Source organism: Hordeum vulgare, chromosome 3H (assembly GCF_904849725.1).
Source record: "Hordeum vulgare subsp. vulgare chromosome 3H, MorexV3_pseudomolecules_assembly, whole genome shotgun sequence".
In the NCBI taxonomy this organism is placed as follows: domain Eukaryota; kingdom Viridiplantae; phylum Streptophyta; class Magnoliopsida; order Poales; family Poaceae; genus Hordeum; species Hordeum vulgare.
In genome coordinates this window covers 588,384,815-588,403,878 of record NC_058520.1, presented here as the reverse complement: position 1 = coordinate 588,403,878, position 19,064 = coordinate 588,384,815, and the positions used below count along the sequence as shown (strand labels likewise).

The 19,064-nt window shown below is 43.3% G+C and overlaps 1 protein-coding gene across 1 annotated transcript; it reads left to right on the top strand.

Moving 5' to 3' along the window:
- Window positions 1–2,754: 2,754 nt before the first annotated feature.
- Window positions 2,755–3,638, top strand: LOC123440849 (putative glycine-rich cell wall structural protein 1). The gene has a single exon (XM_045117393.1). It carries the CDS (start codon window positions 2,792–2,794, stop codon window positions 3,386–3,388), a length of 597 nt encoding a protein of 198 aa, XP_044973328.1. The 5' UTR covers window positions 2,755–2,791; the 3' UTR covers window positions 3,389–3,638.
- Window positions 3,639–19,064: the final 15,426 nt, after the last annotated feature.

Sequence of the window (19,064 nt, the reverse complement as noted above, 5' to 3'; positions counted from 1 at the left end):
ACATGATTGATACTTGAAAGCCTGCATGGATGGCAGCAACAGTATCTACGTGTGAATTAAAGATAAGCACTTTTACAGTGAAAATGGGTCGTTGTACATTGAGTTTGACGAATTCTTTCAGTTATACAATCAAGACGTCCTTGACAAAACGATCGTCAGTTCCTATAGTCTGTAAGTATTATTTCTATAATTAAGTCTCTAGCTCAGCTCCTTCATTATTGCGTGTAACTATCCTTACTATATTATGCAGATTGAAGATCCTCGAATGCAAAAGAGGACAAATATATGACATTGGTGTTTATTAACCCAAATACCGCAAATGCACATAACGTATGTAAGACTCCCATGGATAGCGAGATATTGTTGCTAACTGTGTTACTTCGACAACATGAGAGAAGGAAAATACTATTTCCTTCCAACTTCGAGTGAGTGTTACTAGTTGTCTTCGACACATTCTGTTTCACTTACTCAAGGCTAAGTGTAATTGATGAGTTATGTGTGCGCAGGTTTCACTTTGTTCTGTTAATCATTAGGCTTGACGAGGGACTAGTACTTGTCTTGGACTTGCTACGAAAGACCCTACAGAGTTGGCGCCGATTAATGAAATGCTCGAAAAGTACGTTCAATCATTATCACACCATGTCGACAACTTTCTTTCATTTTCTAATATCAAGTGATCGTTTTATTTGCCGTGCAGTGTTTGGAAAAAGTTCACCAAGACCGCTAAAGGTGAATGGAATAAGGAGCTGCGATTTTCCTTCTCAAAAGTAAGTAGTACTAGCTAGTTCCGCACATCTTTCAATTATTCTAGTTTCAATACCAGTATCGTGCTTGACTATTATTTTGATCGAACTGTATTCTCGTAAAGTACTACTTGAGGCAGGATCCCGGACTAATTTCTGTGGATACTTCGTTTGCGAGTGGATTCACCAAATGACCTGTGATAACGACAGATCTTTTAAAGAACTTGATGTACGTAAACAATATTCACATTTTTATTTTATTACCAACAACCGTGTTGAGTTTGATTCATATATATTAGCTAGTTAGGAATCGCGAGAGATGTTATATATTGTATATATGCATGATCGTGTACTATATGTAGTGGGGTCGAGTTGTTCGACCAAGTACGGAGAAAGAGTGGTCACTTGTCTCTATATATGTTCATGATGACGATGTTGTGTAATTAATGGTTCCTTCATTTGCTTACTAGCTAGCGTCGAGTTCTCTCTTATAGTAGCTACCGTCGATCAAGTACGAAGAAAGAGAGGCCACTTCTCTCTATATATAGTACTCCCTCCGTCCCAAAATATCTGTCTCAACTTTACACTAGCTCTAATACAAAGTTGTACTAAGCTGGGACGGAGGGAGTAGCTAGCTAACACAATATGAAATATGAAACCCCTAAAACCCTCAAAAAATCCTAAACCCCCCATTTAAAAAAAAACCAGACGCCCGCGAGCTGCTGACGCTTGGCTGCCTTTTGGTCCCGATTGGTGTTACCAACCGGGACTAAAGGTCCTCCTGCCTGAACACCCCGCAGCGGCCACGTGGAGCTCCTTTGGTCCCGGTTCGTAAGCCAAGCGGGACAAAAGGTTCTGGATATTTGTCCCATTTGTTCGGTCCCGGTTTGAAGAAACCGGGACTAAAGGCCCATTGGAACCGGGTTTAATGTCCTTTTTTCACTAGTGTCCATTGATTATTTATGTATGTTATGGCTGGTTTTGTCAATGATGTTAGGCATTTATCAGGGGAGAAAAATGTTGAGCGTGTAATTACGCTGTTCAGTTGATAAAACAGTTAGGTATCATGGTTTGTAGAGCTAGAGCATCTCCGCTCAATACTAATTTGATCAAAACTAACACTCCATCCGTTCCTAAATATAAGTTTTGTAGAGATTTTACTACGGACTATATACGAAGTAAAATGAATGAATGTATAGTCTAAAGTATGTGTATATAGATAGTATGTAGTTTATAGTAATTTTTTAAAAAAGACTTATATTTAGAAACGAAGGGAGTAAGTAACAAAGGGATGCCTAGTGTATGCTGCATGCAGGCAGCAGTTTAGCATTAGCAGCGGCATGTACATAGACGCTCAAGTCCATCCCAGGGATTGCATGGCATCGGGCAATGGCAAGCTGGACTTTCAACACTTGGACCCGTCGAGCAAGCTGCCCACTTGATCACCCAAATCCTACTAATCAGTAGTTCTTCATGCTCAAGCACGTGGGCCTACGTTGAACTAGTCCGGGCATCAAATAATATGGTGTACGGTGCTGGCATGAACCTGGTTTTGGATCGAGATCTTGCTATGCATCCACTTGAACTTGATCATCTGCTAATCGGTAGTTCTTCATGCACGGCTACTTGACCCAATGACTCGATTACATGGGTGGAGTCGTCGTTTACTTCGACCCCAAATTTAGCTAGGGAAACTTCGAGGTTGCCCTCGCTCCTCTGCTCTAATGTCAACATACGTACCACTAGAGCTAGCTAGGTGTGTTCAGCAGTGAATGCATGCTTGCATGTATCTTACAACTGTTGAACCCACATCGATGCGATCGCGGTCACGATTAGCAGTCAGTCATCATCGTTTACTTTTATCTGCACCAATTAAAGCGCTAATTATTCTAAGCCACCACTTGAGGGATGAGACATGACTTTGTCAAAAGCTCCACCCACCATCCCCAGCATGCATGGCCGGAAGCACCACTATAAATGTCCATACCATCTTTCCCTTAGAACTCACCTCATCTTACAGCAGTACACACTTCGATAAAATACACACAATGGTAGGCACAAAGCTAGTAGCGCTTGGCTATGTTGTCCTCTTGAGCATTGGACTGACCAATGCTACAAGGGTGGCCAGATACTCCACTGGAAGTGCCAGGGGAACGGGAGGAGGAGGAGGAGAGGGTGGGGGAACTGTGAGTGGTGGTGGGTCGGGTGCAGGAAGTGGAATTGGGTCTGGTGTGAGTTCTAGTAGTGGTAGCCATGCAAGCGGAGGAGGTGGAGGTGGCGGCGGAGGCGGTGGCCAAAATGGTGGAACTGGATATGGTAGCGGGTCTGGCTCCGGCTCTGGTTCTAGTCAATATAGTCAAGGATCTTCATATCCTTATGGTGGTGGACATGGTGGATATACTAGCGCTGGCGGTTCCGGTGGCGGCGGTGGTGGAGGGCAAGCTAGTGGTTATCGAGGATCTAGTGGATATGGGGTTGGTAGTGGCACTGGTTCCGGCTCTGCAACTGCTACTAACAATTGGTATAGACAAGGTAGTACAAACGCAGATGCTGGTGGAAATGGTGGTGGCGATGGCGGAGGAAGAAATGGTGGGAGTGGTGCGGGCAAAGGTGCTGGATCTGGGTATGGCAATGCCAACCCCTAGTTCTGTTTCTGTGAGGAATCTAAAAAAATGAAGCCTAACCTAGTGTGTCAAATCGATGTCTTCAACTCTTTTTTCATTTGTTTGTTATCATCTTACATATGATCAAATAAGGGCTTCATTGTTCTGGTGAAAAATGCACTAGTGTTTGTGATATATTCCAAGAATGTAACATGTCAATGTATCACTATTTATATGTATTAAGCTATACACCATCGTTTTGGTGTCAAAGACGTCACGTCTTTTTATGAAATCATGTATTATTTTTTATTTGAAAGCTTGTACGATTTTTGACATTGTGGTTGTTCTTACACTTTGCGAAATTTGATTTGCATTTAAGTTCCAAAGCTTGTTCCCAGTCTCAAATAGTTTATGTTGAAATGTCTAGGAGCTCTATATAATTTTTTGACAAAGATTTTTTTTGCCGGAATAGGGGGTTTCATTAACTGATAATAATATATTTACAATCCTTCAAAAGGAGCTACAAAATAGCAGATGTTGCATCTAGGATCCAGATGGATCTGTTTGCACTCTTAGCAGCTACTTGCGCGAGAGCATGGTCAACCTTATTTGCCCTGCATGGTGTATCATATGACTTGCTATCCGAGAACAACGATACCATCCTCTAGGCCTCCTTGTACTAGTACATAGCAACGATCTATTGTCTCCTCCATCCTTCAGGATATTATTGAGTGACAAGCTATCAGACTCAATGATCGAAGACATAGTAGCTTGTTTCGGGAAAAGATTAATACCCTCCACACACTCTCATCCACCCACTTACTCGGGATCATGAAACCACCCATTCTATACATGATCGTCGCTAGAGTTGACCATAAACTAGCAAAAGTTGTATGTCAACAAAGCAAGTGCCTATAGTTCTACAAATAGGGGATTTCTTTGCTTGGCAAATGCTAATTATCCTCTAGTGTATTAAACCAGATGCTTTAGTTAGTTAGTTAGCCCTCTCAAGTAGTCTTCATGCAAGGAACACTACTACGAAATGAAACACTACTGACCCCTCATCACTGACCGGCTACCGGCGAAACATTGGTGATGAGTTTCAACACCGATCGGCCTCCTCAAAGGCATCAATGATGAGCCTCTTGCGGGTGTGACAGCAAGTGAACACAAATCGGCCGTCGGAGTACCACATGACTCTTAATTAGATGAATACACACCATGTGCACACTTTTATTGCCTATTAAGTTAGCAATTCCTATATATGTATGATATTAAGTTTGTAAAATAAAAATGTTGTTTACTTTATATGAACAGGGGATGGGCGCATTGTGTTGTGACCTTTTAGTGTACTATATATATTGCAGTGCACCTAAATGACACATTGGTAATGTTGATCTATTTTAAGTGCACTACATAAAATAAAAAGAACCGTTGTCCAACCTCCCGACCTTGAATGGGGGAGGTTTAAATGTAGTTTCTAGTGAGTTAAAGGACTCATTGGAATGTACTTTCACGCGGTTGATGAATCTTTGATGGCAAGACTATTCTCCCAATTGAATCATCGTAGGCAAAGTCTATTTAGTTGAATATGTTTGTAGACAATTGTACATTTGACAATATATGCAAGAAATGCAATGCAATATTGTGCTCACATATTGCGTGAAGATAACTTTGTGTTGTAGTGCAAAATGGGGTGCATCCCCATTTTGCCTCACAAAAGGATGCCATCACTCACCGGAAGTCCTATGCAAATGTCCAGTCAATAAATAACTCCATGGAAGGCCCTTCTCAAAGTTATCACAGACCGACCAGTCTATAATGGACGGCATAACAAGACGACTAGTTCGCATGTATGTGATGCCAATGTTATCACTGACCCCTAGGCAATGACGGGCCTGATACTCATCTCTGATGATACAATTTGTCCGGTCAGCACTATTCAAATTTGTGGTAGGGGAAGGAACATACTCAATGCAGTAGTCATCCTTCTTGAGACTGACCATAAGATGCACCGAAAAACACTAGTCGGGTAGCTTTTAAAGTTGACGTTAAAAATGACAGTGAAAATGTGATGTCGTCGTTCCTTTAGTAGACACTCTGGGCAAAGGGCTTTTCCGATAAAGTGGTGTGCCTGGTTCACTAGTTCTGTATCCAGCGGTAGCATCGCTATAAAATTTCAATCCAAAAATGGCACCGACCAGGTGATTCGCTATCTCCAATGTGGTGGTCTACCAAAGTTGCAAATATGTTTTCTATTCGGGTTGAGCGCGTCAAACATACGGCCAGGTTATAGGAGAAGTACTGCTGCATCTTATTGACAGAGGCCTCTCAGTTCTGTAGTATGCTGTCCACACCATTCTTTTATGAAACATGGCTTAACAAGAAACTTTTTTCTTTTTTAGAGTTCAAGCAGATTTCGTGTCTTATAATCTATTTGCATAAAAGTGAATTTTACTTTTTTGAAGAGGCCAATGTTTTAGACACATGATATGGTGATTTGTTAAGATGTGCGTAACGCGATTTCTTGATTAGATACTCTGTAACCCCAATCCATTATCAGTGTCTCACTAACGTGAAGTCAAAATATGTCGAAGGGCAATTAGTGAAACACATGAGTAGTTGGGAAGAGAAGATGTTCTTGGTTGGGGGGGGGGTCTTGTTTAGTTGAACTGCACTCACAAACATGGTCCCCGATATGGTGTCTCTTTTCCAGATGGATGTAGATTCTTCTATTAGAGGGACAACGAAACGAAGAAGAAATATATATTGGCAAAATGAAGTGCGGTTTGCCGAACAAAAATCCATGCGGGTCATGGGCTTGGTATATAGGACCTCCAGGTTAAGAGCGATGTTTTACTTAGTCAATGGATGTACATGATTAGCACTTAGGAAGGTGTATTGCAAAACTCTTAGTTTGTCTTGAAGATTGAATTGCTTACCGTGCGTCCAACCTAGTTATCCGCATCTTCACATACATCGTTGGGATTCTTCACGTGTGGATGCTTTTTTAATTGTCAAGATTAAGACGCATGTAAGAATTAATTTAGTTGGGTGCCGTGTACTTCATCGTGGAGTATAATCGACTCAGTTATTCGGTGTAACCAAACATAACTAACACAAGCTGGGCACAACTAATATCAATTTGATCTTGTGTTAGTTGTCGCGCTTATCCACATGCAAAATGTTCTTGTACTGTGAAAAAACATGATAAAATCTATTATGTTAGATTCAATTTGTTTTATCATGTTTTTCATGGAACAAGAACATTTTTGAATGTACACCGGGCATGGCTTACTGTATTTCCTTTTGGCAACCGGCACCTCTCTGATCTACCACCCACCACATGGTAGCCTTTCATCTTCTTTCTATTAGCGTGTGTTTGTGTTGTTGCCTTAAACAAACTTATTTTTATATATTTTACACCTGAAATTGTAGTACGGACATGACGATTGCTTTATCAATAAAACAGAGAGAAAATCTGTTTTCGGGAGAAGACAATAGACGCTAGGGACCCCACTAGTAGAAAACAGAGCTTTGGTCCAAGGGAGATAAGAGCTATAATTCCGGTTCTGTTACGAACCAGGACCAATGGGTGCATCAGTCCGAGTTCATGAGGGTAGGGCACCGGCCGGGCAGGATCCTGGTTCGTCCGACCCCTTTGGTCCTGGTTACACACACGAACCGGGATCAATGGTTGTCGCTCCTGGTGTAGCACATGTAGTCTCGGTTGGTGGTTGAAACCTGGACTAAAGATGAGTGTTTTGTCCCGATTCTTGCCACCAACTAGGACCAAAGAGATGCCTATATATACCCTCGCCCGTGCCCACCCTCTTTTCTGTTTTTTGGCCATGTGGGATGTCTGCATGCCCTGCTTTGTTCACCGTTCTATGCATGCACATGAGGTGTTCGATGAAATGACCGAGCCACACTTAAGCTTTCTCCTCTCCAAGCTTGACCTCCAATCTCCATTTTCCTCAAGATTTGTCTAGGTTTGGCGGTGCACCAACTACACAAGTGTTCTAAAAGGTTAGCTACTTTATCCTTTCATCTCTCGCTGCTAGTTTAGCTAATTTCAAATGCTCTAGAAGTAGAGTGGTTCGTGGGTTTTAGTGTAGGAGTGTATGTGGGAGTTCTTTTGATTTATATGTACAATATGAGCTCAAATTAACTTCCCGTCCACGTCATCACCGTCATCGATCGCCCGCGTCGATCTCGTCACCGACACCACCGTGGGGGCTTCCACGTAGCTAGCTCGTTCAGCCTGATTTCACGGATCCTTGCTACCCCGTGGATAGTATCATAGAGGCTGAACATTGTATGCTAATGGCAAAATGCCAGAACCTGACCTTGAAAGCGGCGCTCGACTCTGTTGTACCTCCTCGAGCTGAGGAAACTTTCCATTGCCGTCCGATTCGACATGATTATGATATTGTGACGGTGGATGAAATAATGGAGGGATTTGAGGAGTTGGCGCTTGACTACCCTACAGGTGAAGGGGAGAGTCATTTGGAAAATTCTCTAAGGTCTATATGTCTAGGAGTACATCAAGCTCCCAAACTGGACGCCTTAGCAGACTCATCAGCTGACTCCTCCTCCTCCGGCGCAGCGCACTCCGCCTCCTCCGGCGCATGAGCGCACTCCTCCTCCTCCTCCCTTGCCTCCTTCGGCGTGTGAGCGCACTCCGCCTCCTTATCCGCCTCCTCTGGCACATCAACAAAGGCGGAAGATAGACGCCGCCGCTCTGGCGGATAGCAGTACAAGAGGCGGGAAGAAAATCAAATTTGGTCCAAGCCTAAAGGCTCCTACAAAGTTAGTTACCATATGAGAGGACTGTTGGAAATATGCCCTAGAGGCAATAATAAATTAGTTATTATTATATTTCTTAGTTCATGATAATCGTTTATTATCCATGCTATAATTGTATTGATTGGAAACACAATGCATGTGTGGATACATAGACAAAACACTGTCCCTAGTAAGCCTCTAGTTGACTAGCTCGTTGATCAAAGATGGTCAAGGTTTCCTGGCCATAGGCAAGTGTTGTCACTTGATAACGGGATCACATTATTAGGAGAATCATGTGATGGACTAGACCCAAACTAATAGACGTAGCATGTTGATCGTGTCATTTTGTTGCTACTGTTTTCTGCGTGTCAAGTATTTGTTCCTATGACCATGAGATCATATAACTCACAGACACCGGAGGAATGCTTTGTGTGTATCAAACGTCGCCACGTAACTGGGTGACTATAAAGATGCTCTGCAGGTATCTCCGAAGGTGTTCGTTGAGTTAGTATGGATCGAGACTGGGATTTGTCACTCCGTGTGACAGAGAAGGTATCTCGGGGCCCACTCGGTAATACAACATCACACACAAGCCTTGCAAGCAATGTGACTTAGTGTAAGTTGCGGGATCTTGTATTACGGAACGAGTGAAGAGACTTGCCGATAAACGAGATTGAAATAGGTATGCGGATACTGACGATCGAATCTCGGGCAAGTAACATACCGAAGGACAAAGGGAATGACATACGGGATTATATGAATCCTTGGCACTCAGGTTCAAACGATAAGATCTTCGTAGAATATGTAGGATCCAATATGGGCATCCAGGTCCCGCTATTGGATATTGACCGAGGAGTCTCTCGGGTCATGTCTACATAGTTCTCGAACCCGCAGGGTCTGCACACTTAAGGTTCGACGTTGTTTTATGCGTATTTGAGTTATATGGTTTGTTACCGAATGTTGTTCGGAGTCCCGGATGAGATCACGGACGTCACGAGGGTTTCCGGAATGGTCCGGAAACGAAGATTGATATATAGGATGACCTCATTTGGTTACCGGAAGGTTTTCGTGCATTACCGGAAAAGTTTCGGGCTCATCGGTAGTGTGCCGGGAGTGCCGGGAGGGGTGCCGGGGACCATCGGGAGGGGTGTCACGCCCCAAGGGGTCTCATGGGCTATGGGAAGAGATAAACCAGCCCCTAGTGAGCTGGAATAAGTTCCCACTAAGGCCCATAAGGTTTGAGAAGGAAAAAACACAAGGTGGAAAGAGTTTCCAAGTGGGAAGGTGGAATCCTACTCCAAGTAGGATTGGAGTAGGACTCCTCCACCTCCAATTTCGGCCAAACCTTTAGGTTTTGAGGCTGCCTCCTCCCCTCCCTCCCACCTATATATACGGAGGTTTTAGGGCTGATTTGAGACGACTTTTCCACGGCAGCCCGACCACATACCTCCACGGTTTTTCCTCTAGATCGCGTTTCTGCGGAGCTCGGGCGGAGCCCTGCTGAGACAAGGTCATCACCAACCTCCGGAGCGCCGTCACGCTGCCAGAGAACTCTTCTACCTCTCCGTCTCTCTTGCTGGATCAAGAAGGCCGAGATCATCGTCGAGCTGTACGTGTGCTGAACGCGGAGGTGCCGTCCGTTCGGTACTAGATCGTGGGACTGATCGCGGGATTGTTCGCGGGGCGGATCGAGGGACGTGAGGACGTTCCACTACATCAACCGCAATCACTAACGCTTCTGCTGTACGATCTACAAGGGTACGTAGATCACTCATCCCCTCTCGTAGATGGACATCACCATGATAGGTCTTCGTGCGCGTAGGAAAATTTTTGTTTCCCATGCGACGTTCCCCAGCAGTGGCATCATGAGCTAGGTTCATGCGTAGATGTCTTCTCGAGTAGAACACAAAAGTTTTTGTGGGCGGTGATGTGTGTTTTGCTGCCCTCCTTAGTCTTTTCTTGATTCTGCGGTATTGTTGGATCGGAGCGGCTTGGACCGACATTACTCGTACGCTTACGAGAGACTGGTTTCATCGTTACGAGTAACCCCCTTTGCTCAAAGATGACTGGCAAGTGACGGTTTCTCCAACTTTAGTTGAATCGGATTTGACCAAGGAGGTCCTTGGATGAGGTTAAATAGCAACTCATATATCTCTGTTGTTGTGTTTGCGTAAGTAAGATGCGATCCTACTAGATACCGATGGTCACCACGTAAAACATGCAACAACAAAATTAGAGGACGTCTAACTTGTTTTTGCAGGGTATGCTTGTGATGTGATATGGCCAACGATGTGATGTGATATATTGGATGTATGAGATGATCATGTTGTAATAGAGAATATCGACTTGCACGTCGATGGTACGGCAACCGGCAGGAGCCATAGGGTTGTCTTTATAACTAACGTTTGTGCTTGCAGATGCGTTTACTATTTTGCTAGGACGTAGCTTTAGTAGTAATAGCATGAGTAGCACGACAACCCCGATGGCGACACGTTGATGGAGATCATGGTGTGATGCCGGTGACAAGAAGATCGTGCCGGTGCTTTGGTTATGGAGATCAAGAAGCATGTGATGATGGCCATATCATGTCACTTATAAATTGCATGTGATGTTAATCCTTTTATGCACCTTATTTTGCTTAGAACGACGGTAGCATTATGAGGTGATCTCTCACTAAAACTTCAAGACGAAATTGTGTTCTCCCCGACTGTGCACCGTTGCTACAGTTCGTCGTTTCGAGACACCACATGATGATCGGGTGTGATAGACTCAACGTTCACATACAACGGGTGAAAACAGTTGCGCACGCGGAACACTCGGGTTAAGCTTGACGAGCCTAGCATGTGCAGACATGGCCTCGGAACACATGAGACCGAAAGGTCGAGCATGAATCGTATAGTTGATATGATTAGCATAGAGATGCTTACCACTGAAACTATTCTCGACTCACGTGATGATCGGACTTGAGATAGTGGATTTGGATCATGTACCACTCAAATGACTAGAGAGATGTACTTTTTGAGTGGGAGTTCTTAAGTAATATGATTAATTAAACTAATTGTCATGAACATAGTCTAATGGTCTTTGCGAATTACGATGTAGCTTGCGCTATAGCTCTACTGTTTTATATGTTCCTAGAGAAAATTTTGTTGAAAGTTGATAGTAGCAAACTTTGCAGACTGAGTGTGTAAAACCGAGGATTGTCCTCGTTGCTGCACAGAAGGCTTATGTCCTTAATGCACCACTCGGTGTGCTGCACCTCGAGCGTCGTCTGTGGATGCTGTGAACATCCGACATACACGTTTCTGATGACTACATGATAGTTCAGTACAAAAATACTTAATGGCTTAGAAGCAAGGCGCCGAAAACGTTGTAAAACGTCACGGAACATAAGTGATGTTCTAAAGAGATGAAATTGTGATTTCATGCTTGTGCCCTTGTTAAGAGGTACGAGACCTCCGACAAGATTCTTTGTCCACAAAGCACAGGAGAAAAGGCTCAATCGTTGAGCATGTGCTCAGATTGTCTGAGTACGACAATCGCTTGAATCAAGTGGGAGTTAATCTTCCAGATGAGATAGTGATAGTTCTCCAAAGTCACTGCCACCAAGCTGTGAGAGCTTCGTGATGAACTATAACATATCAAGGATACATACAATGATCCTTGAGCGATTCGCGATGTTTGACACTGCGAAAGTAGAAATCAAGAAGGAGCATCAATAGTTGATGGTTTGTAAAACCACTAAGTTTCAAGAAAGGCAAGGGCTAGAAGGGATACTTCGTGAAACGGCAAAACAGTTGCTGCACTGATGAAGAGACCCAAGATTAAACCCAAACCCGAGATTAAGTGCTTCTGTAATGAGGGGAACAATCACTGAGGCGGAGCAACTCAAGATACATGGTAGATAAGAAGGCTCGCAAAAGTCGAGAGAAGTGTATTTGATATACATGATGTTGATGTGTACTTTACTAGTACTCCTAGTAGCACGAGGGTATTGGATACCGGTTCGGTTGCTAAGTGATTAGTGACGCGAAATGAAAGCTACGGCATAAACGGAGACTAGCTAAAGGCGAGGTGACGATACGTGTTGGAAGTGTTTCCAAGATTGATATGATCAAACGTCGCACGCTCCCTCTACCATCGGGATTGGTGTTAAACCTAAATAATTGTTGTTTGGTGCTTGCGTTAAGCATGAACATGATTGGATCGTGTTTATTGCAATACGATTATTCATTTAAAGAGAATAATGGTTACTCTATTTTCTTGAATAATCACCTTCAATGGTTTATTGAATCTCGATCGTAGTGTTACACATGTTCATGATATTGGTGCCAAAAGATACGAGTTGATGATGATAGTACCACTTACTTGTGGCACTGCCGCTTGAGTCATGTTAGTATAAATTGCATGAAGAGGCTCCATGCTGATGGATCTTTGTACTCACCTGATTTCGAATCACTAGTGACATGCAAATCATAACACATGAGCAAGGCCTTGTTTTCATTTAGATGAAATAAGATAGTAACTTGTTGGAAGTGATGCATTTTGATGTATGCAGTCCAATGGGTGCTGAGGCACGCAGTGGATATCATTATGTTCTTACTTCACTGACGATTTGAGTAGATACAGGAGAATTTACTTAATGAATCACAAGTCTGAAATGTTGAAAAGTTCAATTCCGTTTCAGAGTGAAGTTCGTCGTAACGAGAGGATAAACTGTCTACGATATGATCATGGAAATGAATATCTGAGTTACGAGTTTTGGTACGCAGTTAAGACAATGTGGAAATTGTTTCGCAGTTCATGCCACCTGGAACATCATAGTGTGATGATGTGTCTGAACGTCATAGCCACGCACTATTTGGTATGGTGCATACTATGATGTCTCTTATCGAATTACCACTATCGTTTATGGGTTATGCATTAGAGACAACCGCACTCACTTTAAATAGGGCACCGCGTATTTCCGTTGAGATGACACAGTATAGACTGAGGTTTAGAGAAATCTAAACTGTTGTTTCTTGAAAGTTTGGGGTTTCGACACTTATGTGAAAAAGTTTCAGTCTGATAAGCTCGAACCCAAAGCGGATAAATGCATCTTCATAGGATATCCAAAACAGTTGGGTACATCTCCTATCTCAGATCCGAAAGCAAAGTGTTTGTTTCTAGAAACGGATCCTTTCTCGAGGAAAGGTTTCTCTCGAAAGAATTGAGTGGGAGGGTAGTAGAACTTCATGAGGTTATTGAACCATCACTTCAACCAGTGTGTAGCAGGGCGCAGGAAGTTGTTCATGTGGCGTCTACACCAATTGAAGTGGAAGCTGATGATGATGATCATTGAGCTTCGAATCAAGTTACTACAAACCTCGTAGGTTGACAAGGTCGCGTACTACTGCAGAGTAGTACGGTAACCCTGTCTTGGAGGTCATGTTGTTGAGCAACAGTGAACCTACGAGTTATGGAGAAAGCGATGGTGGGCCCAGATTCCGACAAATGGCTGGAAGCCATGAAATCCGAGAGAGGATCCATGTGTGAAAACAAAGTGTAGACTTTGGTAGAACTACTTGATGGTCATAGGACTATTGAGTAAAGATGGATCTTTAAAAGAAAACAAACGATGATGGTGATAAGTCACTATTAAGAAAAGCTCGACTTGTCGCAAAGATGTTTTTGACAAGATCACACAATTGACAAGATATGTTAGAATTATGTTAGTTATTGATGCATTATTTATGAAATATTGCACGTAGGATGTCAAAACATTGTTTCCTCGACGGTTTCCTTGAGCAAACATTGTATGTGATACAACTAGGAGGTTTTGTCGATCCTAAAGATACTAGCAAGTATGCAAGCTCCAGTGATCCTTCAATGGACTGGTGCAAGCATCTCGGAGTTGGAATATACACTTTGATGAGATGATCAAAGATTTTGGGTTTGTACAAGGTTTATGAGAAACTTGTATTTCCAAAGAAGTGAGTGGGAGCACTATAGAATTTCTGATAAGTATATGTGGGTGACATATTGTGGATCAGAAGTGATGTAGAATTTCTGTAAAGCATACAAGGTTGTTTGAAAGGAGTTTTCAAAGGAATACCTGGATTGCGCTACTGGAACGTTGAGCATCAAAGATCTATGGAGATAGATCAAAAGCGCTTAATGAAAGTTTCAATAAGATGCAGGCCTTGACAAGTTTTTGAAGGAGTTCAAAATAGATCAGCAAAGAAGGAGTTCTTGGTTGCGTTGTAAGGTGTGAATTTGAGTAAGACTCAAAACCCGACCACGGCAGAATAAAGAGAATAGACGAAGGTCGTCTTCTATGCCTTAGCCGTAGAATCTAAAGTATGCCATGCTGTGTACCGCACCTGATGTGTGCCTTGACTCAAAGTATGTTGAGAGGTACAGAGAGTGATCCATGATTGAATCACTAGCAGCGGTCAAAATTTATCCTTAGTAACTAATGGACTAAGGAATTTTTCTCGATTATGGAGGTGGTTAAAGAGTTCGTCGTAAAGGGTTACGTCGATGCAAGCTTTGACACTAATCCGAATAACTATGAGTAGTGAAACGGATTCGTATAGTAGAGTAGATATTTGGAGCATTTCCGAATAGCACGTAGTAGCAGCATCTATAAGATGACATAAAGATTTGTAAAGAACGCACGGATCTGAAAGTTTCAGAACCGTTGACTGAAACCTCTCTCACGAGCAAGACGTGATCACACCCCATAACTATATGGGTGTTGGATTCGTTGGAATCACATGGTGATGTGAACTAGATTATTGACTCTAGTGCAAGTGGGAGACTGTTGGAAATATGCCCTAGAGGCAATAATAAATTAGTTATTATTATATTTCTTAGTTCATGATAATCGTTTATTATCCATGCTATAATTGTATTGATTGGAAACACAATGCATGTGTGGATACATAGACAAAACACTGTCCCTAGTAAGCCTCTAGTTGACTAGCTCGTTGATCAAAGATGGTCAAGGTTTCCTGGCCATAGGCAAGTGTTGTCACTTGATAACGGGATCACATCATTAGGAGAATCATGTGATGGACTAGACCCAAACTAATAGACGTAGCATGTTGATCGTGTCATTTTGTTGCTACTGTTTTCTGCGTGTCAAGTATTTGTTCCTATGACCATGAGATCATATAACTCACGGACACCGGAGGAATGCTTTGTGTGTATCAAACGTCGCCATGTAACTGGGTGACTATAAAGATGCTCTACAGGTATCTCCGAAGGTGTTCGTTGAGTTAGTATGGATCGAGACTGGGATTTGTCACTCCGTGTGACAGAGAAGGTATCTCGGGGCCCACTCGGTAATACAACATCACACACAAGCCTTGCAAGCAATGTGACTTAATGTAAGTTGCGGGATCTTGTATTACGGAACGAGTAAAGAGACTTGCCGATAAACGAGATTGAAATAGGTATGCGGATACTGACGATCGAATCTCGGGCAAGTAACATACCGAAGGACAAAGGGAATGACATACGGGATTATATGAATCCTTGGCACTGAGGTTCAAACGATAAGATCTTCGTAGAATATGCAGGATCCAATATGGGCATCCAGGTCCCGCTATTGGATATTGACCGAGGAGTCTCTCGGGTCATGTCTACATAGTTCTCGAACCCGCAGGGTCTGCACACTTAAGGTTCGACGTTGTTTTATGCGTATTTGAGTTATATGGTTGGTTACCGAATGTTGTTCGGAGTCCCGGATGAGATCACGGACGTCACGAGGGTTTCCGGAATGGTCCGGAAACGAAGATTGATATATAGGATGACCTCATTTGGTTACAGGAAGGTTTTCGTGCATTACCGGAAAAGTTTCGGGCTCATCGGTAGTGTGCCGGGAGTGCCGGGAGGGGTGCCGGGGACCATCGGGAGGGGTGTCACGCCCCAAGGGGTCTCATGGGCTATGGGAAGAGATAAACCAGCCCCTAGTGGGCTGGAATAAGTTCCCACTAAGGCCCATAAGGTTTGAGAAGGAAAAAACACAAGGTGGAAAGAGTTTCCAAGTGGGAAGGTGGAATCCTACTCCAAGTAGGATTGGAGTAGGACTCCTCCACCTCCAATTTCGGCCAAACCTTTAGGTTTTGAGGCTGCCTCCTCCCCTCCCTCCCACCTATATATACGGAGGTTTTAGGGCTGATTTGAGACGACTTTTCCACGGCAGCCCGACCACATACCTCCACGGTTTTTCCTCTAGATCGCGTTTCTGCGGAGCTCGGGCGGAGCCCTGCTGAGACAAGGTCATCACCAACCTCCGGAGCGCCGTCACGCTGCCAGAGAACTCTTCTACCTCTCCGTCTCTCTTGCTGGATCAAGAAGGCCGAGATCATCGTCGAGCTGTACGTGTGCTGAACGCGGAGGTGCCGTCCGTTCGGTACTAGATCGTGGGACTGATCGCGGGATTGTTCGCGGGGCGGATCGAGGGACGTGAGGACGTTCCACTACATCAACCGCGTTCACTAACGCTTCTGCTGTACGATCTACAAGGGTACGTAGATCACTCATCCCCTCTCGTAGATGGACATCACCATGATAGGTCTTCGTGCGCGTAGGAAAATTTTTGTTTCCCATGCGACGTTCCCCAACAAGGACTAAGGAGGAAAACACGGTAATCATGGATGCCTATAATAAGTCCTTTTTTGCACCGAAACGTCCACCTCCAAAGGAGAAAATTGATCCGGTAAAAGCAAAGCGCTGTCTGGATGCCCTTAAGCGACCACCACCGCGTGTGCTGCCATCACACTATAAGCGAATTCTTGGAAAGACATATGATCAAGCGAAGCAGTAGGGAAGCTTAAGTACCAGTGGTGCAAGAAGTGGGAAAACAATTCCCCAGCTCGACGAAGAGGATAAGCAATCATGCCGCCGTATCAATGTGTTTACCTATGTTGCTAATATTGACCCGGGGTCCTGGTTTCGCTCTTGGTGATTACTTAAGCGAAGATCTACAGTTCGAAACTGCCTCGATAGTAGCCCTTATATACAAGCATGGGAAGCCTCTCGTCAAACCTGAGCAGTTGACGGAACAATCAACGATGATGCGAAGACTACATGATTGATACTTGAAAGCCTGCATGGATGGCACCAACAGTATCTACGCGTGAATTAAAGATAAGCACTTTTATAGTGAAAATGGGTCGTTGTACATTGAGTTTGACGAATTCTTTCAGTTATACAATCAAGACGCCCTTGACAAAACGATCGTCAGTTCCTATAGTCTGTAAGTATTATTTCTATAATTAAGTCACTAGCTCAGCTCCTTCATTATTGCGTGTAACTATCCTTACTATATTATGCAGATTGAAGATCCTCGAATGCAAAAGAGGACAAATATATGACATTGGGTTTATTAACCCAAATACCGCAAATGCACATAACGTATGTAAGACTCCCATGGATAGCGAGATATTGTTGCTAACTGTGTTACTTCGACAACATGAGAGAAGGAAAATACTATTTCCTTCCAACTTCGAGTGAGTGTTACTAGTTGTCTTCGACACATTCTGTTTCACTTACTCAAGGCTAAGTGTAATTGATGAGTTATGTGTGCGCAGGTTTCACTTTGTTCTGTTAATCATTAGGCTTGACGAGGGACTAGTACTTGTCTTGGACTTGCTACGAAAGACCCTACAGAGTTGGCGCCGATTAATGAAATGCTCGAAAAGTACGTTCAATCATTATCACACCATGTCGACAACTTTCTTTCATTTTCTAATATCAAGTGATCGTTTTATTTGCCGTGCGGTGTTTGGAAAAAGTTCATCAAGACCGCTAAAGGTGAATGGAATAAGGAGCTGCGATTTTCCTTCTCAAAAGTAAGTAGTACTAGCTAGTTCCGCACATCTTTCATTCATTCTAGTTTCAATACCAGTATCGTGCTTGACTATTATTTTGATCGAACTGTATTCTCGTAAAGTACTGCTTGAGGCAGGATCCCGGACTAATTTCTGTGGATACTTCGTTTGCGAGTGGATTCACCAGATGACCTGTGATAACGGCAGATCTTTTAATGAACTTGATTTACGTAAACAATATTCACATTTTTATTTTATTACCAACAACCGTGTTGAGTTTGATTCATATATATTAGCTAGTTAGGAATCGCGAGAGATGTTATATATTGTATATATGCATGATCGCGAGAGATGTTATATATTGTATATATGCATGATCGTGTACTATATGTAGTGGGGTCGAGTTGTTCGACCAAGTACGGAGAAAGAGTGGTCACTTGTCTCTATATATGTTCATGATGACGATGTTGTGTAATTAATGGTTCCTTCATTTGCTTACTAGCTAGCGTCGAGTTCTCTCTTATAGTAGCTACCGTCGATCAAGTACGAAGAAAGAGAGGCCACTTCTCTCTATATATAGTACTCCCTCCGTCCCAAAATAACTGTCTCAACTTTACACTAGCTCTAATACAAAGTTGTACTAAGCTGGGACGGAGGGAGTAGCTAGCTAACACAATATGAAACCCCTAAAACCCTCAAAAAATCCTAAACCCCCCATTTAAAAAAAACCCGACGCCCGCGAGCTGCTGACGCTTGGCTGCCTTTTGGTCCCGATTGGTGTTACCAACCGGGACTAAAGGTCCTCCTGCCTGAACGCCCCGCAGCGGCCACGTGGAGCTCCTTTGGTCCCGGTTCGTAAGCCAAGCGGGACAAAAGGTTCTGGATATTTGTCCCATTTGTTCGGTCCCGGTTTGAAGAAACCGGGACTAAAGGCCCATTGGAACCGGGTTTAATGTCCTTTTTTCACTAGTGTCCATTGATTATTTATGTATCTTGGTTTGTAGAGCTAGAGCATCTCCGCTCAATACTAATTTGATCAAAACTAACACTCCGTCCGTTCCTAAATATAAGTTTTGTAAAGATTTTACTACGGACTATATACGAAGTAA

Bases quoted from the DNA above. Each gene is read 5' to 3' on its own strand.
- LOC123440849 (XM_045117393.1), top strand. From the start codon at position 2,792: ATGGTAGGCACAAAGCTAGTAGCGCTTGGCTATGTTGTCCTCTTGAGC.